This window comes from Dasypus novemcinctus, chromosome 3 (assembly GCF_030445035.2).
Source record: "Dasypus novemcinctus isolate mDasNov1 chromosome 3, mDasNov1.1.hap2, whole genome shotgun sequence".
Classification (NCBI taxonomy): domain Eukaryota; kingdom Metazoa; phylum Chordata; class Mammalia; order Cingulata; family Dasypodidae; genus Dasypus; species Dasypus novemcinctus.
This window is the reverse complement of record NC_080675.1, coordinates 103,644,053-103,671,210: the sequence shown is the minus strand read 5'-3', so window position 1 is coordinate 103,671,210 and position 27,158 is coordinate 103,644,053. Positions and strand designations below refer to the sequence as shown.

Below are 27,158 nucleotides of genomic sequence, written 5' to 3'. Positions count from 1 at the left end.
TCACATCACATGGCAATGCACATGGCAGCATCTCTATTTTCTCTTCTGGGTTCCATTACCTTCCAGCTTCTGGCTGCTCTCTGTGGCTTCTTCTACTGTGTCCAATTTCTCTGCTCATAAGGATTTCAGCCATATTGGATTAAGGACCACCCTCATTCAGTGTGGACACACCTTAACTAATAGCATCTTGAAAGACCCTATTTAGAAATGGGTTCACACCCACAGGATCAGGGGTTGGGACAGGAACATACCTTTTGTGAGGGACATGATTCAATTCCCAGCCATCACCAACCCAAACAAAAATGAAGGAATAATCTTTCCACCATCCCATCTTCCAGCTTTGGTGGAAACCATGCTGGTGGTGGTTGCAGGGGTAGTAATGGTGGTGGCTGCTGCTATGCTGCTACCATTTATTCCCCAAGCACTGTGCCAAGCATTTTATGGATGCTGACACATTTAATCATTAAACTGTGATGTGAGAAAATCCTACAAGAAAGTAGAAAATGGAATTTTACGAACATCTCACAAGGGATTAAAGCATAAAATTTTGGTAGAATGGGTTACAATATTACCATAAACCAAAAAAGTCTTATTCTTTCTAAATGATCTACCATCAATTTATTCAAATCAGTTCAACAGAGATGAATAAGACAAGAACACCTTCATTCACTCAATTCAACAAGTTAAAGCCCCTTGTTATTAGTAACCTGTGTGCCAGACATTGTAATAGGTAATGAGGGTACTGTTATTACAATTATTATTACAACATTATCCCTGCATCCCAGGGGTACCTACTTTGTTCTCAGTAAATTGGTGATTGATTCATAAATATGAGATAATACACAACTATTCAAAGGCAGTTTGAAAACAAAACAAAAGAAAATAAAGGCAGCATGGCATACCTAGTCAGTGAATTCTATGTGTAAATCCCACCTCCACCACTAGCTATATAAGTTTAGGCAAGTTGGTTAACCTGTAAAAATGACCAAGTATATATATTATAGAGTTTTTCTAAGGTCAAAATGTGGACACTAGATTGGGCTTAGCTTCCTTCTTTACCTTCCTCAAACTGGCAAAGAAGCTGACCCTAAGCATTCCTTTATACCTCACTCCATTTTTATTGCCTGCCTTAACCTTAACAAGGTTGAGTATATTACACTTAACTTTTAGCTTTACATAAATTATTTTTTCCAGTTCTGTATATCTGTATACAACTATCTTTAGGGGCATTTTAATATCCTTAAGACACTGCACATAAGTCAGGAAAATTTGCTTCAATCAAAAATTTTAAAAGGTTTATTTATGCACATAAGGATTCTACATATAAATGTAGTTTTGTACTGAAAATGTTAAAATAACAGAACAGGTGATAAAAAGACAAATCTACACAGAAAGCTAGCTCCTATAGCAGGGATATGAGTGTTTGCTCTGACCTTTAAGAAATTTCCTTCTGTGAATGTGTAAATCAGATCAATCATTTTGTTATTAAAATTCAGACCTGGTGCTAACATTCAGAAGTCGAAAATTCAAAAATATGAGGGCCAAGAGACGCCTGATTTCTAAACATAGGTGTAATAAATGAGAACCGCCCACAAATCCTAAGTCCCCATAAGATACCTATCAGGTGTAAAGCTGAACACCTGTAGGGGGCATACTTTCATTACTGTTTTTTTAATGCCCCTACCGTGTGCTAGGTATTGCACAGGCAGTGAACAAAACAGACCAAAAACACCCTTCCCTCTTAATACAGACATGTTCCACCGCAGGGTGAGGCTGTCCCGGTCTTGGCACCTGAGACAAACCGGTTCGCGTCCCCATAAGGGTTAATCCCACAGGCACCCCACCTAGCCCCGACGAGCCCCCAGGACCTGCGGCCAAGACACACAGCCTCGGCCCCGGGTTTTGAACTTTCCGCTGCCACGAACGCCGGGGCACGCTGGGAAAGCCCGAAGACCAGCCGTCCGCCGTCACCCACACAGGCAGGAAACGGGCGACGTGCACAGCGGGCGCGCGCCCTCGCCTCCCGCCGCCCGTCCCGCGCGCGCCCCGCACGCTCCCTCGCGGCCCCAGCTACGGCCCCGGCCCTACGCGCTCACGTTCCACGCGTCCCCCGCCCCACAGGCCCTCGCTTCTTACCGGCGCGCTGGGCCAGGCTCCCCGGCCTCTCGGCTCCCGGCGGCCACCTCGCGGGGCGCCTCCTCCTCGGCCTCCGCGGCCACTGCGAAAGCCCCGGCCGCGGCCTCGGCGGCCGCCTCCGTCCCCGCCACCCCCTCTCGCCACCGTCGCAGCGGCTCCCGCCCGATCCCGGTCGCGATCCCCGCCGGGCCGGTCGCGGTAGGGCCGCCGCCCGCGGCCGCCCCGGGCCCCTCGTTCCGCCTGCATCTCGCCGCTGCCGGCGGTGCGGAGCGCGCCGGGGCCGGGCCGCCGCAGAGACGCCCCTGCCCCGCCGGAAACGGGCCGCACGGAGAAGCAGCAAGCGCCCGAGCTCGGCGCCCGCGAGGCGTGTGGGTGCGGGACCCGGAACGCAGCCGGCGGGGGCGGGGCGGCCCGTGGTCCTGGCAGGTGGGGACGAATCCGGGAAAGGCTGGGGCTTCACAGGAAAGGACAGACCCGTGCGAGCTGCAGGTGGTCTGGAAGGCCCTGGAGGGGCCTCTAGGTATCAGAGACGGATGTGAGGAAGGACCATGGTTAAGTAAAAAGACAAGTTATAAAACAAAAACGCTTTGTATGACAATATAAACCCATATTTGTAAAAATGAAAAAGAAAAAATTAATATAGAAAAACTAATATGTTTTTTTCTTGCTTAGGAAAAAAATCTGAAAGACTATGTACCGAAATGTTTTCAGTAGTTAACTGTGATGGTACATCACCCAGTGAGTTAATTTTTCTTTTTTCTTCGGCTATAGCTCTAATTTTCCAAATATGGATATGTATCATTTTATTTTATTTTTTTTTTAAAGATTTATTTATTTATTTAATTTCCCCCCCTCCCCTTGTTGTCTGTTCTTGGTGTCTATTTGCTGCGTCTTGTTTCTTTGCTTCTGTTGTCGTCAGCGGCACGGGAAGTGTGGGCAGCGCCATTCCTGGGCAGGCTGCTCTCTCTTTTCACGCTGGGCGGCTTTCCTCACGGGCGCACTCCTTGCGCGTGGGGCTCCCCCACGCGGGGGACACCCTTGCGTGGCACGGCACTCCTTGCGCGCATCAGCACTGCGCATGGCCAGCTCCACACGGGTCAAGGAGGCCCGGGGTTTGAACCACGGACCTCCCATATGGTAGACGGACGCCCTAACCACTGGGCCAAAGTCCGTTTCCCCTGTATCATTTTAAAGTGTTAAGTTTAGTGGGGTCTCTGGAGGAGGTATGGATGAAGTGGAAGGGGTGGGCTGCTCAGGTGAGAGGTGTGAAGTGCAGCTCTAAGAGTCTAGAGAGCAGTGCAGAATTGATAGATGGATAAGAGGCGGAGGTCCTCATGAGGATTTTCATAGGAATGACTACTGTATCTCACACATGTTAAGCACATAAGCATTTATTTCTCATAACAGTCCTTGTGTATCCTTATTTCACAGATGAGGGAACAGCCCTCGAGAATTTAAACAATTGCCAAAAGTGACTCATTTAGAGACTAACTCAGTCTCACTCCAGTCCATTCTTTTAACTGGAAGGAAGGGAGGGTGCTGGTTGTACAGGTGCATGGAGTCATTTTAAACTTTGTATTACAGAAACTACATTAAAATAATAAAACCTAGGGCTAAAATGCCCACCAGCATCAGTCTAGAAAAACAACTGTTTTCTTTCTCCCCAGTCCTTTCTGGCCCTTTCCTATATCACATATTATTCAGATTGGGCTAGGTCTTGGAGATAGAAAAAAAAAAAAAAAGGACACTCCCTGCTCTCAAGTAGCTCATGGCCCACAGGAGGAGATAGTCCTTGAACAGTTGATTTCATTGAAGTGTTTACAGAGTGTAGAGAGAGGTTCTAGGTGAAGGCTCACAGGAAGAAAAGTTAGGCTCAGCTTAAATGGGTTCCTAAGGCTTTATGAGAAAAAGACCCCCAAAGCAAGGCCTGATGGTTAAGCAGGAGTTTGGTTGATAAATGGAAGAGGAGGAGTTTTCCATGCAGTGAACCACTAAGGGACTGTAAGCTGGAGAGATCATCATAAATATACTAACACCTGGACTCATTATGTACCATTCTTCTAAGTACTTCCCATGTATCACTTCATTTAAATCTCACAGCAATCCTAAAATCTAAGACACAGATATGTTAAGTAACTTTATCAAGATCACATGGTAAGTAATGGAGTGATTCAAACCCAGGCAGTCTGGCTTCAGAGTTAATAATCTTAACTATTGTGACAAGAAACTTTTGGTGGAGGAGAATTAGAATGCTAAGCAGAGCCATCAGGAAACCACTGTCATAACCCAGGATACAGATAATTAGAGCCTGAATTAAAGTGAGAGCCAAGGAAAAAGAGGGTGGAATGTATATGAGATGGGAGAATTGATAGGACTTATTGTCCAATTTTAAGTGGGACAGACGGTCAGGGAGTCAGAAAGAACTGGGAATGATGCCAAGATTTTTTAGCTTGAGTGACAAAGTTATGATGCCAGTAAGTATGAGAGGGGAATATGGGGACAGGGGAAGGAGTATCAAGGGAGGTGTTCAAGATAACAGAATTATTCAAATATTCTCTATTTTCTGTTACTTCATTGTCTAAACATTTTTGTCAGTAGATGCTATTATTTCTCACAGTACATCTGCTTTTTTTTTTTTTCCTCTTTTTCCTCTACTCCTTCCCAGGCTTTCCTGTTTTTTATTCCTCCATGCCCTATTTTTCTCCCTTTTGTGCCCTGGTCTGTATAAAATTAAGACTGTTAGTGGCACTCAGGATTAAGTTATTCATCCCCATGTTAAACTCTCAAAATGAATAGCCTCACCCCTAGAGAATGAGAATAGGAACAAGAGGTTGATCCTTTTTCCTTCACATCATCAAGGAACTTACAGGAAACATAGACAGATACTGGACAACCTGGACCCCATCCCCCTTTTGGCCAAGAATGGTCATGGTTTGGTACAGATTTCATGAGCTGAGTGGTTTTGTTTGTGATGATTAGGCTCATAATAAGAGAATTATCATTTGTTCTCTCCATGAATAAAAATAAATAATGCTATACCACTTACTCATCATTAGAAATGTTAGTATTTTGACAAGATCGCTTCCCTCACTCAGAACTAGGAAATTGGTGTCTATAAAAACAAATTTTGCTTGATCACAGTCTTACTGAGAGGTATCTCCACAAAAGGGCAGTAGTTTATAAACATAAATAGACCTCCCTGCCAGAAGGTGGTTTCCCATGACTGTCTCATTCTCTGAGTGAGTATACTCCTTATTAAGATCAGTAAAAAATGCAGGTATTTAGAAATATGTGCTGGAATGAGCAGAGTTATAGAATTTGTGAAAGAATCTAACCACAGACTCTTAGAACTGGAAGAGGTCTTAATGGTCTTCAGGTTCAACATCCTTATCTAATAGATGAGGAACAGCTTCTGAAACATAACCAGTTCTAGTCTTGAACCCATGGCCTTTAGTCTTAAAATTCAAGCTCTTTCTAGACCAGTGGTTCTCAAATTTAACATGCATCAATCAGAAGAAACTGGAATAGAAAAGAAACTCTATTCCCTCTAATTCAATAAACCTGGATGGCCCCAGAATTTACATTTCCACCAAGTTCCTAGGTGATGCCATTACTGTAGTTGCAGGGACCACACTTTAAAAATCATTGTACTAGGGAAGCTGATGTGGCTCAAGCAGTTGGGAACCTGCCTACCACATGAGAGTTCACAGATTCCTTTCCCATTGCCTCTTTTTTTTTTTAAGATTTATTTTTCATTTCTCTCCCTTTCCCTCCCCCCCCCACCCCCACCCCCAGTTGTCTGCTCTCTGTGTCCATTCATTATGGGTTCTTCTGTGTCGTCTTGCATTCTTGTCAGTGGCACTGGGAATCTGTGTCTCTTTTTGCTGCATCATCTTGCTGTGTCAGCTCTCCATGTGTGCGGTGCCATTCCTGGGCAGGCTGCACTTTGTTTGCACTGGGTGACTCTCCTTACAGGGCACACTCCTTGTGTTTGGGTCTCCCCTACACGGGGGACACCACTGCATGGCATGACACTCCTTGTGCACATCAGTACTGCATGTGAACCAGCTCATCACACGGATCACTAGGCCCTGGGTTTGAACCCTGGACCTCCCATGTGGTAGGCAGATGCTCTATCCATTGAGCCAAATCCACTTCCCCCCCCAATTGCCTCATAAAGAAGATGAGCAAGACAGCAAGCTGATGGAACGAGGAGACAAAATGAAACAATGAGAGACACAACAAGCAGGGAGCAGATGTGGCTCAAGTGATTAGGCATCTCCCTCCCACAAGGGAGGTCCTGGGTTCAGTTTCTGGTACCTCCTAAAAAAGAAGATGAGCAGATACAGAGAGCATACAACAGGGAGCAGACAGCGATGGGGGAAAGAAAAAACTTTTTTAAAAATCCCTGTTCTACACCACAGGATGAGGTGATTCCTTTTATAATACCCAATTTACAAATCCAAATTTTAACCCTTTAGTTTAGAAAAGCAGTGCCTTTAAATATAAGAAACAGTTGCTAACATAATGGCTAACATGAAGCAGTTCCTGTTGGGAATTCCTGATGGACATCTCAGGGTTCTATGAGGATTCACTTTGATATGTTCCTCCTGGCTTTTTATCTTTTACAAATTTTATCATCAGAAATATCATCTCTTGGTCCAAATTCTCATTTTCCTGCTAAGCCATCCCATAGGAATTCTTGCAAGAACCATGCAGTAGAAGGATATAATACTAAGTATGAAGGAAGAGGGAACTGAACCTGATAATTCCTACTAACCATGATGGCATGCTACAAAGGTTACTAGTACAAAGGAGTTGGAATTGACCAGCTGCTAAGGTACATGAAGCAGCTTGCCTTTAAATAAAAGGAAAGGCTTACTGTCATATAGATCAGGGGAAATTATATAAGCAGAGAGAGATCAAGAAAATGTAAAACTTTAGCATTTAGGGACTCTGAATAAAAGATACATACGTTTCTTTGTACTGTTCTTGCAACTTTTCTGTAAGTCTGAAATTATATCAATAACAACCAAAAATCTCAAAAGAATGATAAAAATAAAGTATGACAGATAAAACCCAAAAGTCAAAATGGTTGAAGTAATAACTGCCTGTACAGTAAAAATGTTGAATGTTAATGGATTAAACGCCCCAATCAAAAGTCACGGATTGGTGTAATGGATAAGAAATTATGAGTTATCTATAAACTATTACAAGAGATGCACCTTAGACCCAAGGATACTAGTAGATTGAAAATGAAAGGCTGGAAAAAGATCTTCCATGCATGCAATAACCAAACCAAACCAAACAAACAAAGTTAGAATAGCTATACTTATATCAGATGAAATAGACTTTTAAAAAAAAACTGTTATTGAGACAAGAATGGACATTATTAATAAAAGGGGCAATTCACCAGGAAGAAATAACAACCATCAGTGTATATGCACCAAACCAGGATGCCCCAAATTACATAAGGAAAACATTGGCAAAACTGACGGGAAAAATAGATGTCTCTACAATTATAGTTGGAGATTTCAATATATTCTTCTCAGCATTGGATAGAACATCTGGGCAGAGGGTCAATAAAGAAACAGAGGGAAACGGACTTTGGCCCAGTGGTTAGGGCGTCCGTCTACCATATGGGAGGTCCGCGGTTCAAACCCCGGGCCTCCTTGACCCGTGTGGAGCTGGCCATGCACAGTGCTGATCCGTGCAAGGAGTGCTGATCCGCGCAAGGAGTGCCTTGCCACGCAAGGGTGTCCCCCGCGTGCGGGAGCCCCATGCGCAAGGAGTGCACCCATGAGGAAAGCCGCCCAGCGTGAAAAGAAAGAGCAGCCTGTCCAGGAATGGCGCCGCCCACACTTTCCATGCCGCTGACCACAACAGAAGCGGACAAAGAAACAAGACGCAGCAAATAGACACCAAGAACAGACAACCAGGGGAGGGGGGGAAATTAAATAAATAAATAAATCTTTAAAAAAAAAAAAAAGAAGAAACAGAAACTGTGAATAATATGATAAATGGAATAAACCTAATAGGCATATATAGAACATTGCTCCCCAAAACAGCAGGATATACTTTCTTCTCTAGTGCTCATAGATCTTTCTCCAGGATAGACCAAATGTTGGGTCATGAAGCAGATATCAATAAATTCAGCAAGATCAAAATTATACAAAGCACTTTTCTCTGATCATATGGAATAAAACTGAAAATCAACAATAGACAGAAAAAGGTAAAATTCACAAATATATGGAGGTTAAACAACAGACTCTTAAATCAGTGGGTAAAAGAAGAAATTGTGAAAGAAAGCTATAAATATCACAAGATGATGAAAATGAGAACACAACATTTCAGAAATTATGGGATGCAGGAAAAGCAGTGCTGAGAGAGAAATTTATAGTCCCTAATGCTTACATTAAAAAAAGAAGAAAGAGCTAAAATCAGTGACCTAATGGCACAGCTGGAAGAACTAGAAAAAGAACAGCAAACTAATCCTAAAGCAAGTAGAAGGAATGAAATAACAAAGATCAGAGCAGAAATAAATGATCTAGAAAATGAAAAAAGAATAGAGAGAATTAACAAAACCAAAAGTTGGTTCTTTGAGAAGGTTAACGAAATTGACAATCCCTTAGCTAGAGTGACAAAGAAAAAAAGAAGATGCAGATAAGTAAAATAAAAAAGGGAGTGGACGTTTCTCAGTGGTTGAGTGCCTACCTCCCATGTATGAAGTCCTGAGTTCAATCCTTGGTACCCCCCCCCCCCAAAAAAAAGGAAACAGGGACATTACTACTGACTCCATGGAAATAAAAAAGATCATAAGAGGATGCTATGAACAACTGTATGCCAAAAAACTAGACAATGTAGAGGAAATGGAAAAATTCCTAGGAACATACGAACAACTTACACTGACCCTAAAAGATACAGAAGACCTCAACAAACCAATCACAAGAGACTGAAATAGTCATCAAACAACTCCCCAAAATGAAAAGCCCAGGACCAGATTTTTCACAAGTGAGTTCTACCAAGCATTCAAAGATTTAATACTGATCTTATTCAAACTCTTCCAAAAAATTGAACAAGAAGGAACACTATCAAACTCATTCTATAAAGCCAATATCACCCAAATACCAAAGCCACATAACAATATTATGAGAAAAGAAAATTACAGGCCCATTTCCCTAATGAATACTGATGCAAAAATCCTTAAAAAAATACTTGCTAATCAAATCCGACAACACATTAAAATAATTATTATCATGATCAAGTGGGTTTTATACCAGAATGCAAGGGTGGTTCAATGCAAGAAAATCAGCTAATAAACCACATTTAAAAATTTAAAAAGAAAAATCACATGGTAATATCAATTGATACAGTAAAGGCGTTTGTCAAAATATAGCATCCTTTCTTGATAAAAATACTGCAAAAGATAGGAATTGAAGGAAAACATCCTCAACATGATTAAGACCGTATATGAAAAACCCACAGCTAACAGTGTACTCAATGATGAAAGAATGAATGCTTTCCCATTGAGATTGGGAACAAGACAACGATGACCACTGTCATCACACTTGTTCAATATAGTGCTAGAGGGTCTAGCCAGAGCAATCAGGCAAGAAAAAGAAAGAAAAGGCATCCAAATCAGAAAGGAAGAAGTAAAATTTTCACTATTTGCAAGTGATATGATCCTATACCTAGAAAGTCCTGAAAAATCTACAACAAAACTGTTAGAGCTAATAAGCAATTTCAGCAGATTGGAGGAATACAAGATTAATATGCAAAAATAAGTAGTACTTCTATACACTAGTAATGTGCAATCTGAGGACAAAGTCAGGGCGAAAAAATCCATTTACAATAGCAACTGAAAAAATCAAATATTTAGGAATAAACCAAGGATGTAAAGCACTTGTATTCAGAAAACAACAATTCATTGCTAAAAGAAATTGTGAAAGACCTGAATAAATGGAAGAACATTTCATGTTCATGGATTGGAAGACTAAATATCATTAAGGTGTCAATTCTACCCAAACTGATTTACAAATTCAATGCAACCCCAATAAATTCCACTAGCAATTTTAAAGAAATAGAAAACATCATTATCAACTTTATTTGGAAGGGTAAGGGGCCCCAAAAAGCCAGAAACATCTTCAAAAGGAAGAGTGAAGTAGAGGAATTTCATTTCTGGAATTTAAATCTTATTACCTATCTACACTGGTAAAAGCATAGTACTGGTATAAAGATAGACCATAGATCAATGGAACTAAACTTGTGGTTCAGAAACAGACCCTCACAACTATGGTCAAGTGATTTTTGACAAGCCAGTCAAACCCAACCATTTGGGACAGAACAGACTATTTCACAAATGGTGCTGGGAGAACTACATATCCATATCCAGAAGAAAGAAAGAGGACCACTATCTCACACCATATACAGAAATTAACTCAAAATGGATCAAAGTCCTAACTATAAAATCTACAACCGTAAAGCTCCTAGAAGAAAATGTAGGGAAACATCTTCAAGACCTGGTGGTAGGTGGTAGATTCTTTTTTTTTTTTTTTAATCAAAGTCATTTTTATTAGGCTACACCATCATAAGACACACATGATGGACAATTCCTATAAGTGATATGTCAACCGTACCTAATATTATACAGCACTCGACAGCTTACAAATCACTGTTGCATCCATTATCTATCTAATTCTAATCCCTCTCAAGTAGTTATATTTTTAAAATATATAAATGAGGAAACAGACTTAAAAGGACAAAGTGACTTGTTCTAAATCCCAATTATTTTCATTTTTATTTTGTTAGTTCTCTATGGTATCATGTGTCATATATCAAATTAAGATAAAGAAATCCACATTTGTAATAAATGTTCCACAACAATGCAAGGTGTGAGTGGTGGAGTGATGTATGGGAATCCTGTACGTTATGCTGATTGTTTAGTAAATTCACTTCTCAAATTTAAAAAATTAATGAAGATATTCACATAGACAATACACACTGAATCAAACAAAATTCTCAATCCAGTTCTCCAGGGTTCTCACACACTCTTGAAACAGAGATACAAAGAAACTATTTTAACCTTATTCTCAGTCATATCTGTCTTCCATTTGCACATTTGTAATCTACAACTAAATACTGATGTTTTCTCAACTTAAAATGCTGGTTCTCTCAAAGTTTTATGAAGCCCACAGCTTGGCGCTTTCCACCTGCCAACCCAGCAGCTTATCTTTGGGAACCAGTGGACACAGCTCTTTATACTCAGCACTAACTGGTTACAGATGACCTATCATGCCACAAACCTCTGGGCTACAACTGACTCACCCCAATGTGCCCTTCTGGTGTCAAATGCAAGGACGTTGTGAAAAAGAGGAAATACTTTTTCACTACTCTCCCACTAAGTACAGCTAAAAATTCGGGACATAATGTATAAAACAAACATAAGTCTCAGAAAGGTGGGGGAGAAGGCAGTCCAGCTCGAGACTTTGGAACGTGGGTTCCTTGGGCCTTCTGAGGTCATGCTGGAAAAGCCAGCAACACAGGAATACCAATAACGACAGGCCAGGAAAGGTCCAAGGCATGCCTGCTATCTCCAACGGAAAGACCAGGAAAGGGGCAGCCTAGCGAGGCACAGAATGTTTAGACAATTGCCGCTCTAGGCAAAGACTGCAGAAAACACAGCAGCCCCTCCCCACCACAAAGACTCCTCACCAGGCTTAAGGGGGCTGCTAGCCCCCTCCCCACTGGGGTGGTATCAGAGAAGGTAAATGGGCAGTCAGGCTTTTCATCCATCAGGCAGTAACAAAATTCCCCCTCTAACCAACCCCCACTCACAGTTTCAGGTTAGAGCACAAGGGGACTGGGCTTCCAACCCCAAGAGATGACAAAATACAGCCCCCCCCCCCCAAAGCTGTGATATCAGTGGAGGCCTAGAGAAGAGTCAGGACTTCCACCACTGCCCAGCAGCAATGAGACCACTCCCCTGTCAGTGGAGGCCACTTGGGGAGCAGGAACGAGACACCCCTGCTCAGTATCAAGGAATCCTCCTTCCCAGCCCAGATGCCAATACAGGCCCGAGAGCAAACCTGAACTTATATTGCCAACTGAAAGTAACAAGGTGGTGCCATCACCCCACCCTGCCAGAGCAGTGTCAGAGGAGGCCTGCTGCAACAGAAGATGTCAATAGATCCAGAGTCTTATAATACCCAAAACATCCATGTTTCAATCAAAAATTACTTATACCAAGAATCAGGGAAACCTCAATTTGAATGAGAAAATAATCCAGATGCCAACACTGAGATTACAGGTGCTAGAATTACCTGACAGGGACTTTAAAGCAGTCACTTGTGCTGGTTTGGAGCTGGTACCCAGAGAAACGTTCTTAATTTAACCCATTCCTGTGGGTGTGCTCTCTTGTAAATAGGACTTTTTGGTGAAATTATTTCAGGTAAGGTATGGCTCACCTGAAACAGGTCTTAATCCTATTTCTGAAAGCCCTGCGGGGAAGGTCACGAAGAAGCCAGAGGTGGCAGGCAGAAGCTGAAAGTCAATGGAGCCTGGAAGAGAAGTCAGGGGAGGTCGCTGAGTGCACTGCCACGGAACAGAAAAGCCAAAGACCAAGGATCACCAGCAGCCCCCGAACACCACACTATGGGGGAAAACACTATCTTGATGATACCTTGATTTTGAACTTGTCCTGGCCTCAAACCTGTGAGCCAATAAATTCCCACTGTTTAAGCCAACCCATTGCATATTACTTGCTTTGTCAACATCCAGGAAAGGAAAGCACTATTATAAAAATGCCTCCATGAACAATTACAAACACACTTCCCACAAATGAAAAAAATAAGAGTCTCAGCAAAGAAACAGAAAGCCTCAGTAAAGAAATGATGTAAAGAATCAAATGGAGCTGAAAAATACAGTTAGGGAAATAAAATATTGATTTACACAATAAATCAAAACCTAATGATAGGTCCAACAGCAGAGTGGAGGGTACAGAAAGAAGAATCCATGAACGTGAAGATAGACCCAATAGGAAATATACAACCTGAACAACAGAAAGAAAGCAAGCTGGGAAAATAATGAATGAAGCCTTTGGAGCCTATGGGACTATGACCAAAGATCTAACATTTGCATCACTGGAGTGAGGGAAGAAGTGGAGGGGATGGGGGTGGGGGCAGAGCACTGAAAAGATATTCAAAGACCTGATGGCTGAAAATTTCCCAAACCTGGCAAGAGACATAAACTTATAGATTCAAGGAGTTGAGCAAACTCCAGAGTAAACTCAAAGCAATTCATGTCAAAGTAAAACTTCTGAAAACTAAAAACACTGCACTCAAAAAGTTTTCAGTAATAATCAAGATTTCAATAAATATATATACATATATATAAGCAAAGATGTCATCTGCCTCTCCCCAAGAGTAAAACGGTGAAAGGCAAGTATTTCAGTCTTTTCAAGTTTTTCACAATCTAATATGCAGTGTCAGTTCAGGTCTACAACTAAATTCCATTGTGATATGAACAATTCTATAGTATAAACTTCATTCAGCTGAGGTAATTATAAATTAGCACCTTCAAAAGTGAACTGGATAGCTTAAAACGATTTAAAACATTAAAAGGTTCCTTCTATATTCTCCCTTTCTAGGCTTTAGGTCTTGACCCTTGGAGTTAAATGAGATTCTTAAGCAAGATCCAAAAGACAAAAAGTAGAGAAGTGGACCAACTTGGCTTTGAGGTAAAGCTGCCTACGTGGCAACTTTGTGATTGACCAACTCTTCCCAGTAACATGTTCAACTAATATTTTTCTTGGTAGTGCGTACTCAGTGTAGTTATGACAATCAATATTTTGTGGGTTCATTCTCCCCACTCTTTTTCACTAAGCTTTCCATCTACGTCCCTTGTACTCTTATACTTAAAGACTAAAAGACAATTTCCCTTCCATCACCGCTCCCAACACTGGACAAACTGTGAACTCTCAATCTCTTATTTCTACCTCTGCAGTACACCTAAAAGAACCCCTTATCTCTTTAAAACTTTATCTCTGTAGTATTATGAGGTTCAAGATGTCCTCTTTCCACCACACGCTATTTCTCTCTCAAAGATTTGGCAGCTTACATACACATAAGTGTGTTGGAAATAATTTTCCTTTTGCCCCAAGGAAATTCAATATGCACTCCATTAGGACATTTCAAAAAATGTAAAAACCCCTTTCACATTCTAAGCAAGCTATGTCCCATACCAATAATGATGTCCCAGTTAATATATAGTTACAGTAAATGTTTAATAAATATGTTCTGATTGTACTACATTTACTTGGTCTTTATCCAGTATGAATTCTCTTTTGTTGGCCAAAGGCTGCATGCTCACTAAATGCTTTCCCATATTTCTTGGTTCTCCCTCCAGCATGAGTTTTCTGATGTTGAGAAATGGATGAACTCTGGCTGAAGGCTTTCCCACATTCTTTGCACTTATAGGGTTTTTCTCCAGTATGAGTTTTCTGATGTTTTGTAAGAGATGAGCTCTGGTCGAAAGCTTTTCCACAATCCTTGCACTTGTAAGGTTTCTCTCCAATGTGTGTTCTTGGATGACAAATAAGGGCTGAGCGGTCACTGAAGGCTTTGGCACAGTCAATGCATTTATAGGGCTTCTCGCCAGTGTGAGTTCTCTGGTGCTGAATCAGGGCTGAACAGTAACAAAAGGCTTTCCCACATTCATTACATTCGTAAGGCCTCTCTCCAGTGTGAGTCCTCTGGTGCTGAATGAGGCCTGAGCAACCACTAAAGGCCTTCCCACACACGTTACATTTATAAGGTTTCTCTCCCGTGTGAATGACCTGATGCTGGGTAAGAAACGTGCTTTGGCTGAAGGCCTTCCCACATTCGTTACATTCATAAGGTTTCTCACCAGTATGAATTCGCTGATGTTGAGTGTGGTATGAGCTCTGGTTAAAGGCCTTCCCACATTGGTTGCATTCATAGGGCTTCTCTCCAGTATGAATTATATGATGCCGAATAAGGGCTGAGCGGTGGTGAAGGCTTTCCCACATTCATGACACTCGTAGGGTTTCTTTCCAGTATGAACCCTCTGATGTAGAGTAAGATGTATGCTCTGGCTAAAAGCTTTACCCCACTCATTATATTCATAAGGTTTTTCTCCTGTGTAAATTCTCTGGTGCAAGATAAAAACTGAGTAGTAACTGAATGCTTTCCCACACTGGTTACACTTCCAAGGTTTCTTTCCTACGTAAATTCTCTCATGCCTAATTAGATCTGAATTTTGTTTTAAATTATTTTCAAGTGAATCACAATTATTTAGTCTCTCTTGGTGCTGAAAAAGTAATGACCTTCGACTAAAATTTCTTCCAAATTCATCACACTGGTAACCTCTCTCCCCAGAAGACCTCTTCTGTGAGATGACCACTTGTATTAAATGTTTCTCATGATTTTCCTGCTGACTTTCTAAGGAATCTTTGCAGTCCCTGGAATCTTCCTTTGGAAATCTTTCTATAAACACCCTAGGAGCTGATTCCTCTTCAGAAATGTCTTGCTTTTGAGTTAGCGCCTTACTTTCTAGACTTGTCTCCCAGTCTGGACTGGTTGCTTTTAGGTCTTCTCTCTCCAGCTCCTCTCCTTGTTCCAACTGAGATATTACATCAGGCTTGGAAATCGGAAGCCCCAGCAAGACCAGATTCCTAGCTTCTCGGGCAGATCTCCCTGAGGAGGGTTCAGCTGCCCCTACCGGTGAGCGCCTCAGTCATATCCCTGATCACCAATGATTCCTGGGGCCCAGAGCTCCGCAGTACTGTGGTCAGGACATCCTGGTTTGGGTTTCCAGCAAGGGGAAGGTCTCAGTCCTCAGGCGGTGGCCCGCTGCCCGCGGGCTCCTTGGCGCCTCCTCCTCCGGCGCGTGGGGCGGAGGGCTCCGGGGCCGCAGCCGGGCCAGCCCAGGCCCCAGGACCGGGCGCGCGGCCCCGCGGTGCCCCAGCGCCCCAGGGGCTGCGCTCGCGCCCTCGTGCCGGCCGCCCAGCCTCAGGACGCGCTTGGCGCCCTCGGCCTTGTCCCTGGCGCCCCTTGCGGGGCGGGGCAGGCGGGGAAAGCCGCCAAGCAGCCGGGCCGAGCGCCCTGTCCGCTGCAGGACTCCGACTCCCCCATGCTCCCGGTGGTAGATTCTTAAATCATACATCGAAAGCACTAGCAATGAAAGAAAACATGGATAGATGGGACCTCCTCAAACACTTTTGTGATTCAGAGGACTTCAACAAGAAGGTGAAAAGGCAGCCCACTCAAAGGGAGAAAAAATTTGGTAATCACATATCCGATAAGGGTTTGATTTCCATTCTAAATAAAGAGACCATAAAATTCAACAATAAAAGAGCAAGCAATCCAATTTAAAAATGGGCAAAAGACTTAGACATTTCTCCAAAGAGGAAATACAAATGGCCAAAAAGCACATGAAAAATGTTCGATATCAGTAGCTATTAGGGAAACACAAATCAAAATGACAATGAGATAGGATTTTATACTGGATAGAATGGCCATTATTGAAAAAATAGAAAGCAATAAGTCCTGGAGAAAATGTGAGAAATAGGAACACTGCTTCACTGTTGGTGGGAATGTAAAATGGTGCAGCCTCTACCGAAGACTGGCAGTTCCTCAGGAAACTAAATATAGAATGTCCATATGATCCAGCAATTCCTCCACTGGGACTATATCCAGAAGAACTGAAAACTGTGATGCAAACCTTTTCATACTAATGTTCATAGCAGCATTATTCACAATATTCAAAAGATGGAAATGACCCAAGTATCCATAAACTGATGAATGTTTAAACAAAATATAGTATATAAATAAAATGGAATACTATGCAGCTGTAAGAAGAAATGAAATTGGGACACATATGATAACATAGATGAACCTTGAAGACATTAGGCTAAGTGAAATAAGCCAGACACAAAAAGACAAATATTGCATAGTGTCACTAATATGAACTAAATATGAAGAATAAATAAATGGAGTGAAAACCTAAAGTATAGGTTATTACAAGATAAGAGGAGGGCTGAGAAAGTGTACTGGTACTTAATGTATGTAGAAGTTTTAATTAACTGGACTGTAAATGTGTGGAAATGTATAGAGCTGATAGTAACACATTATAGTGAGTAGAACTAACACAGCTGGTTTATTAATGGGATTGTGGCTTAAACAGGGTAGTCTAGGGATATAAAATGTCAATTGAAAGAAAGCTAGAGAATAATTTAGGTACTGAATAACAGTGACTCCAGAGATGGATGATAAATGTGGTTAATAATACAAATACAAGAATATCCTATGAACTAGAACAAATCTACATCACTACTGCAAGGTGGTAAGAATGTGGAGAAGCATGGGAAAAATACAATTAATGTAACCTGTGGACTATAGTTAATAGCAATACTGTAAAATATTCTTGCATCAGTAGGCCCTGGTTGCAGCCTGCCTGCAGAATCTGGACTTGTGCATCCCCTGGCTGCATGAACGACTCTTATAAAATCACATACTATTGACAGATATCTCTTTTTGACTCTATTTCCTTGGAGAACCCTGACTAATACACCACCATACACCCATTAGACTGGCAGCCATTAAAAAACAGAGGACTACAAGTGTTGAGAGGATGTGGAGAAATGGGAACCCTCATCCACTGCTAATGGGAATGTAGAATGGTGACTGGTCGAGCCCTTGTGGAGGACAGTTTGGTGCTTCCTCAAAAAAACATTGATCAGTCATATGACCCAGCAATTTCACTGCTGGGTATATACCCAGAAGAATTGAAAGCAAGGACACGAACAGATATATGCACATCAATGGTGTAATATGGGGACATTTTCAGGCCTTGGAATTGACCTGAACAATGTTGCAATGACAGATTCAGGAGAGATACAACAAGCAGGGAGCAGAGTTGGCTCAAGTGATTGGGTGCCTCCCTTCCACATGGGAGGTCCTGGGTTTGGTTCCTGGTGCCTCCTGAAAAAAAGAAGACAAGAACACAAACAGACACAGAGAGCAGACAGTGAGTTCAAACAATGGGGGGTGGGAATAAATAAAATAAATCTTTTTTAAAAAACACATTGAGATACAATTTCACAACCATTCAAATGTCTACTATTCAAAAAATTGAAAATGAACAAGAGTTGGAGAGGATTTGGGGAACTAGGAACTTGTTCATTGTTGGTAGAAATATAAAATGGTGCTGCTGACATGGAAAACAGCATGCCAGTTCTTCAAAATGTTTTGTATAGAATTACCATATGATCTGGCAATCCCATTTCTAGGTATATGCCCAAAAGAATTGAAAGCAGGGACTCAAACAGATATGTGCACACTGATATTCATAGTAGCATTATTCACAATTCCCAAAAGATGGAAGCAACCCAAGTGTCCACAACAGATCAATGGATAAATTAAATGTATATACAAACAATGAAATATTATTCAGCCAAAAAAGGGAATGAAGGTCTGATACATGAGAAAATAAGGATGAACCTTGAAGACATCATGTTGAGAAAAATAAGCCAGACACAAAAGGACAAATATTGTATGATTTCACTGATATGAAATAATTAGAATAAGCAAATTCATAGAAACTAGGATACTCATTACTGGGGCTGGGGAGGGGATAGGGAATGGAGAGTTAATGTTTCATTGGTACAGAATTTCTGTTTGGAGTCATGGAAAGATTTCGGTAATGGATAGTGATGACAGTATTGTGAATGTGATTGACACCACTGAATTGTATATTTGAACTGGTTCTATGTTACTAGAATAGAAATTATATATTTGTAATTATTTATGTATAAAGATATGGGTCTTTATTTTTTAAAAATAAAAGTAGAATTAAGTCCTTCCCATATAAACTCATAGGAATGAAGCATGGGCTAAAGAACATTTTTAATAAGATTTGAAACAGTGGTAGATTGGACTTGGCAAGTGAAACAAGGACTTACATAAATTGGTGCAAAGCAGTAAAAAAAAAAAAAAAAGTACTGGGTAAAAGTATTATAGAAAGACACAGACCAGTCAAATGTAAACCAAGAAAAATAAGAAAATATTATCAGACCAGCTCTGAAAAATTTTATATTTATCTCCCATAAAGCAATAAGTTGTGAATTGCATGTTCAAATTGTTTACACTGGCTTTATCAAGAATATTTTTATAGCTCAACTAATGAGACACCAAAATAGGAGGCATGGTGGCTTGGAGTTATGTACTCCAGCAACATATGTTCTTAATCTTAATACATTCCTGTGTAAATAGGCCCTTTGGATGAGGTTTCTTGGGTTAGGGTATGGTGCATCTGAATCAGGATGGTTCTTTTTTTTTTTTAAGATTTATTTTTTATTTATTTAGTTCCCCTTTCCTGCACCCCCCAGTTGTCTGCTCTCTGTGTCCATTCACTGTGTGTTCTTCCATGTCCATTTGTATTCTTGTCAGTGGTACTGGAAATCTGTATCTTTTTGTTGCATCATCTTGATGCATCAGCTCTCCATGTGCGTAGTGCCACCCTGAGCAGGCTGCACTTTCTTCATGCTGGGTGGCTCTCCTTACACGGCACACTCCTTGTGTGTGGGGCTCCCCTATGCGGGGGACCTCCTGCATGACATGGCACTCCTTGGACACATCAGCCCTGCACATGGGCCAGCTCATCACATGGGTCAGGAGGCCTTGGGTTTGAACCTTGGACCTCCCATGTGGTAGGTGGACACTCTATCCGTTGAGCCAAATCTGCTCCCCAGGATGGTTCTTTACTTGTTACTGGAGGCCTTATAGAGAAGGCCACAGAAAGAGAAGGTAGGGGATCAACCAGAAGCTGCAAGTCAACAGGAACCCAGAAGCAAAATAAGAGGTACCATATCCAGTGCCATGTGATGGAAAAGTCAAGCATCTTAAAGGATTGCAGGCTGTCAGCTACAGAATGCCACAGTCTTCAGGGAGAAAGCATCGCCCTCATGATGACTTGATTTTGGACTTCCAGCCTCAAAACCATGAGCCAATAAATTCCCACAGTTAAAGCCATCCCAGTGTACGGCACTTGTTTTAGCACCTAAAAAACTAAAACACATGACAAGGTGAAATCTAAACTTCTCTCCGAGTATTGCTAAAGCCCAACATAATGTGTGAAAGCTGGAAACCTAACATGAGGTAAGGCTTCTTAGTTTCCACTCCAGTGAACTAGGGTCAACATGGTCCACAAATAAGAGATTCACTCATTTTCAAAGTAAAGGGAAGTGAAACAGTAAACGTTGTTCTAGTTTGCAAAGCTGCTCAAAGTAGACACCATGAAATGCACTGGCTTTTACAATGGGAATTTATTTGCTTACAGACTTACAGTTCTGAGGCTGTTAAAATGTCCAAATCTAGGCATCATCAAGATGATACCTTCTTCTGAAGTCTGGTTGCTGGTGATCCTGGATTCCTCTGTCACATGGCAAGGCACATCACGGCCTCGGCTGATCTCTCCCTTCTCATCCAGGTTTCATTGCTTCCAGCTTCTTGCTTCCCTGGTTTTCTCTTTCTTTGTCTAGATTTCATTTTCTTATAAAGGACTCCAGTAAGAGGATTAAGACCCACCCTGAATGAGGTGGGTCATACCTTAAGTTAAGATCCCACTCACCACTCACCATAAGATCCTACTTGTAATGGGTCCACACTCACAGGAATAGATTAATTTTAAGAACATACTTTTCTGGGGTCCATACAGCTTCAAACCACCATACCCATCTTCCACTATACCCATCTTCTCTTCCTCTTTGCTACCAAAACCTATTCTGAACCTAGATTTTATGAGATTTGCAGTGGTTTGCTAGAGCCACCTTGTACTGGCTCGAGAGATTTTTAACACCTCTTCCCAATGCTGTGATTTGTTGACATCAAGTGGTACTTTTAAATGGGCTTTAGTAAGATTATTTACACCACAGAAGTGGCCAAATACTGCCAACTAGGGCTTTTTTGAGGGGAATGGGGGGAGTTTGGCTTTCATCAAGATCAAGATCCATATCTTAATCTTTTACCAGACATTAGCCCAAGTTAGGATTTCTCAACCTTGACAAATTTGGGCTGGATATTTTTTTTTGATGTGGGAAGCTGTCTTGTGTCTTGCAAAATGTTTAGGAGCATCCCTGGCCTTCACTACTAAATGCTGGTAGTAACCCTCCTCCTCTTGGTTGTCACAACCAAAAATTACTCCAGACACTGCCACATGTCCTCTGATGGGCAAAATCAGCCCTGGTTGAGGACTGCACAAATTGATCTAACTATGCCCCCCAAAAATCTCCAAAATTAGGAGCCTGAAAAGATAAGTGGCTTTCAGATTAAGCAAATTACATTGGGACACATTCACTATGCTTGATACTTTGACTTACAGGCACTGATTTAAGACAATAACACTACAGAAAGGTATTATTATGATTGTTTTGCAGTTCATCTTTGTGGATAGCTAACAATTATTTAACATTTATTTTGTGCCTGGCAATATTCTAAGCACTTTACACATACTAATTTAATCATCATTATATTCCAATGGAGTACATACTATATTCTTATTTTACAGTGAAGAAACTGAATCCAAAGAAGTCAAATAATCTCCTCAAGCTCTTAAGTAACAGGACTGAGATTCAAACCCAGACAGTCTGACTGCAGAACACATACATGTGTTCTTAAATCTCTGCTGCAGATGTCATCAGAAGTCCACTGTATTACCCACCCAACCCCATCTATTAATTTGCACTTATTCCATTCAACCAGGATTGTTTAGAGTATGGAGGATTCTGAGGTCCCTTGCTAACACTTCTTAATTGGAGGATACCACCTGCTGAAGTATTTTTACCCAGGATGTTGAATATGCTTTACTCATGTGGCTCTGATCCACACGAAAAAAAAGTCTGTTACCAAGGATGCAAATACCACACAAGTAGCTCCTGCCTTGCAAGAAATCCAGAGACCATTTCGTTTCATAAATAACAAAGAAAAGGAGGATTTTCTGGTGTTGCTTATATTTAAATAGTCCTAATTGTAAATGTATGCCTTTGCATGAATAAAAAATTCAGTTTTCCCTTGAGTAATATTCATGAGAATTTATGAGATATCAAAGTATAGAATTGTATATATATGTAGCTCCTTAAGAAAATAAACTATACTTTTTGCATATTTTTAAATATATATGACCTAATTTACTACAGGATAAAAGGAAGCCAATTCCTTAAGGCAATGGTTCTTAAAATTGGTCCCTGGACTAGCAGAATTGGCATTACCTGGGAACTTGTTAGAAATGCAAATTCTCAGGCCTCACCCCAGATCTCCCGAATCAGAAACTCTGTTAGCGGGTCCCAGCAATCTCTCTTCTAACAAACCTACCAGATGATGCTGATGCATGTTTAAGTTTGAGAATCACTATCTCAAGATAATAGTCAAGTCTTCAGTCAACACAACACCATAATTCCTAGTCCAAGACCTTGGATATTACAGGCTTTCAGTGTTTGATGAAAAGTAGATGTTATAATAGGATTAAAAAAATGTACTGTCCCCTTCGAAATGCAATTTTTGTGAAACAATTGCATCCTTCTGATTCTCCTTCTCCTCATAGGAATGCAGAGTTTCTGTAGTTTAGCTGACTTCTGGTGCTTAGTGTATGAACAGTGCAAACTGGGAAACGCTAATAAGGTTTCTCAAAAAGATGTCCTTTTATTTACATGTTTTTCAACAGCTGCATCCACTATTGAAGAATACAGGCTACAAAGGTAGGGATTTTGGTAGATGCTACTCTTTTGGCCCAGAATACACACATTTATTCTGGTGAAGATGAAAGACTGTAAACAGCATGTCAGGTCATGATAATGCTTTGACTTCAAGGACTGTGGTTAGGGTAAGAGACCTCCAGAAAATGAATGGAGCAAACTCCTAAAATACTAGAATTCAGGACTTGATAACTTCTCTCTCCTTCAATCTCACTCACAGCTGCTGACCTTGCTTTCTGTTTCACGTAGAAATGGAAGCAACCAGACGACAATTTCCACCACTGCCATCACTACAACTCCCAGTCCACCTAAGGATCTACCTATACACTGCCTTCCATCCTGTTACTGGTAAGGGACTCTCTGCTTCAGTCCAAGGCTAAGTCCCCCACTACTATACCAGGTCCCATCCCTGCTTGCCTACATGGGAACATCCCTCCAGCTACTGGCCCTACTCTCTTCTACACATCAGTTTTCACCCTCTAAAGGATCATTCAGATTAACATACAGAAATGCTATATTTTTGCCCTTCTTTTTAAAAAAAATTTGTTTTGGCCACACATCCTAATTCATTTTTCTATCCCATTTATCTACTCCCTTTTAATGCAAAGCTCAAGTTATCTGTAGTGTTATTTCTAATTCTTCTCCTCCCGTTTACTCCTTAATCCACTCCATAAGGCTTCGATACCCACTACTTCACTAAAATGACTTATCAAGTTTACCTACAATCAATCATCGTAACTAAATCCAATAGACAGGTTTCAATCCTAATCTTACATGATTTATCAGCCTTATATTGATAGAGTTTAATCACTTCATCTTCCCTGAAATGTTTTCTTGTTATTGCTTCCTGAACATGTTATCCTTGACTAATCCTTGGGAATTCAAAGATGAATAGATGATCCTTGTCCTAAATCTATCAGGAGAGCTGGAAAATAAAGTAAAGTGCTCTAGACTTCCAGATTCTCACATAACTCAGTTTGTGGCTGTACTTCCCAAAATTTCTCTTGTCACATCACACTTATAATATGGTAATATCTGTGCAGTACTCTGGGACAACAAGCCAATGCTGCTGCTAACCCTAAGGACTGATGGGGCACAGTGCACACATTGAATGGCTCCAGTTTATGCCTTCATGTAAAGCAGTCCTACCTGTTTTCCTGTCCTACAATACAAGCATTTGATGTCTTCAGTAATATGCCTATTACATAAATTTCACCCGAAGACTCAACTTTATTCTTATGTCTTCTTTTCCTAGAATTGTAAAAGATGAACTACTTTAGTTCAAGGACTATTTTCTATCTCTTTTATATGCCCCCACAACATCTAGCACAGTGGTGAACACAGAAGATATTCTAATAAATATGTTGCTTTAAAATTCTGCTCCAGGTATTATTGCTATGGAGGCATTGAGAAGTCTTTTATATCACCTTTGGGCAGTATTTCTACTCTACCAGTCAAAAAAGATATACCTTACTTTAAAGTATGTATTCAGAATAAAAAGGCAAGTAAAAAAAAAATCTCCCTTACTCACACATTCCTTCATTGTGCTGAATTTCTTCCTGATGCCTAATCTAACATTGCCACATGTTTTTTTCTTTTCATTTAAAAAAAAAACCAATATGACATCACCCATGCCTCCCACTTCCTACTCAAGAGTTCTGGGTTCTGGGCCCAACACACATGACCTAATGGTGTCTGTTCAGTTACATGAAAGGTAAGGTCCATATCTTGATGGCATGCCCATGAAGGATCTGGAATGCTCTGAGAACGAGGGCCTTCTGTAGGGCCACAAGAAGCATATTACCACCTCTCCCACTGTTAGTTCTTTGGCTGCTCAAGCAAATACCATGCATTAGCTTGAACCATGGAATTTCTTAGCTCATGGTTTTGAGTCTAGGAGAAAGTCCAAATTGAGGCATAGTCAAGGCGATGCTTTCTTCCCAAAGACCGGCATTCTGGGCTGGCGTTGGTGATCCTTGGCCCTTGTCTCCTCTGTCAAATGGCAATATACATGGAAGCCTCTTCTGGCCTCTACTCTTTTAAATTCTGTCTTTCTTGCTTTCTGTGGCTTTTTCTCTCTGTGAATTTCATTCTGCCTATAAAGGAATAGGATTAAGACCCATCCTGAACGAGTTGGGCCATACCTTAACTGAAGTAACCTCTTCAAAAGATCCTACCTACATTGGGCTCTCACCCACAGGAATAAATTAAGCTTAAGAACATGTTTTTCTGGGGTACACAGTTCCAAACCACCAGACCACCAAGAAAAGCATTTGGGAACAAGCAGTCCCAGCAGTGCCATGCAGAGCCATACTGAAATTTGGCACAAAGGGAAATAACAGTCATACTGATAATTTTTATTTTAAATTGTGATATTTTGTTTATCATGGATTTTTACATTAGTTTTTATATTTTACATGTAGATATCCATTTTTCCCATCACCACTTATTGCAGAAAATATTCTTTCTTCACTGCATGAACTCAGCACTGTTGTCAAAAATCAATTGTGCCCCCAAGTGCAATGGCAAAGACAACAAGGAAGGATGGTCCAATAATGAACTCTTGATTCTGATGACTATGCTTATGAGCCTGTGTGCCTGAAACATGAACTAGGCCTAGAGCTGCAGGGTGCCTAAGAGTTAGCTCCTGAGAGCCTCCAGTTGCTCAAATGTGGCCACTTTCTAAGCCGAACTCAGCATGTAAATGCATTACCTTCCCCCCAGTGTGGGAGATGACTCCCAGGGATGAGCTTCCCTGGTGCTGAGGGATTACTACCAATCACTAACTGGTGATGCAACTAGAAAGAGACCTTGAATAAAAGGGTCAACTCAGACCAGCAGAATATCTCAGCGTACATGTAGGATCAAGTGTTAAAAACTGCTTTTTGACCTTGAATAAAAGGGGGAAATGGGAAGAACAAATGAGTTTATATCGCTATGAGTTTCCAAAAGAAATTTGGGAGGTCATCAGAGGAGTTGCGCTTACACACACCTCAGCAGGACCCCAGAGATAGCCGAAGTAGATACAACCCCAGGTACCACTTATGTTTTGTTTTTTTTAAAGATTTCTTTCTTTCTTTCTTTATTTATTTCCCCTTCCTCCAGTTGTCTGCTTTCTGTGTCCATTCACTGTGTGTTCTTCTGTGTCTGCTTGCGTTATCCGATGGCACTGGGAAACTGCATCTCTTTTTTGTTGCGTCATCTTGCTGCATCAGCTCTCCGTGTGTGCGGCACCACTCACTTTTTTTGTGTAGGGCAGCTCTCCTTGCAGGGCACACTCCTTGCACATGGGGCTCCCCTATGTGGGGGACTCCCCTGCATGGCATGGCACTCCTTGTGCTCATCAGTGCTGAGCATGGGCCAGCTCACTACACAGGCCAGGAGGCCCTGGGTTTGAACCCCAGACCTCCTATGTGGTAGACGGACACTCTATCAGTTGAGCCAAGTCTGCTTCCCTTATGTTTTTTAATGTAACATTTTTTGTGATGTATATATCTTCCAAAAATTAGGATTTACAAAAATGATGGGAGTGGGGCGTGGGGAGTGGGTTATATGGGAACCTCTTATGTTTTTTAATGTAACGTTCTTCATGATGTATTAACTTTAATTTTTAAAAAGTGTAGAAAAAAAACGAACAACAACAAAAATCAATTGTGGACTTTCAATTCTGTTCCATATATCTATTTGTCTATCTTTGTACCAGTTCTACAGTTTTCATTATGTTACTTTGTAATACAATTTGAAATTGGGAAGTGCAAGTCCTCCAATCCTCTTTTTCAAAAGTGTTCTGGCTATTTGGACCTCTTGCAGTTCCACATAAATTTAAGGATAAGTTTTTCAACTTCTGCAAAAGAAGAGAAAAGGCTGCTAGATTTTTCATGAGGGTTGCATTAGATTTGTTTATTGCTTTGGGTAATATTGATATATTAATAATGCTAATTCTTCCAGTTCATGAATATAGGATGTTTTGCCATTTATTTAATTCTTTACTTTCTTTCAGCAGTGTTTGGTAGTTTTCAATATACAAGTTTTTTGTATCCTTAGTTAAATCTATTCCTATATTTTTAAAACTGCTTTACATACTGTTGTAAATGGAATTGTGCTCCTAATTTTCTCTTCAGATTGTTCAATGCTAGTATATAGGAACACAATTGTTTTTTGGGTGTTGGTCATATATCCTGCCACTTTGTTGAATTCATTTATTAGCTCTAATAGGATTTTTATGGATTCTTTTGGGTTTTCTATATATAAGAACATG

At 41.0% G+C, this 27,158-nt stretch overlaps 3 protein-coding genes across 4 annotated transcripts in view; 1 reads left to right on the top strand and 2 right to left on the bottom strand.

The window, feature by feature from the left end:
- The window catches only part of AVEN (apoptosis and caspase activation inhibitor), a 197,402-nt gene extending 193,709 nt beyond the window's left edge, over positions 1 to 3,693 (bottom strand). The window contains exons 1-2 of the mRNA XM_071212397.1: positions 3,639 to 3,693; positions 2,137 to 2,555 (exon numbers count right to left, since the gene is read on the bottom strand). Of these exons, the coding sequence (XP_071068498.1) occupies positions 2,137 to 2,555; positions 3,639 to 3,693 (474 nt within the window). The remainder of the gene's footprint in view (positions 1 to 2,136; positions 2,556 to 3,638) is intronic.
- The window catches only part of CHRM5 (cholinergic receptor muscarinic 5), a 111,371-nt gene that overhangs the window by 64,841 nt on the left and 19,372 nt on the right, over positions 1 to 27,158 (top strand). Inside the window, exon 2 of one of the 2 annotated variants that reach the window (XM_058293856.1) lies at positions 23,150 to 23,248. The exons of the other annotated variant lie outside the window; for it this stretch is intronic. The gene's annotated coding sequence lies outside the window, so the exon portion shown is untranslated. The remainder of the gene's footprint in view (positions 1 to 23,149; positions 23,249 to 27,158) is intronic. 2 annotated transcript variants of the gene reach the window in all.
- LOC139437756 (zinc finger protein 892-like) lies at positions 14,456 to 23,188 on the bottom strand. Its single transcript, XM_071212394.1, is given in 5 exon segments — positions 14,456 to 15,165; positions 15,168 to 15,830; positions 15,833 to 15,871; positions 15,874 to 16,303; positions 23,129 to 23,188. Coding segments are annotated over 5 exon segments (1,902 nt in total).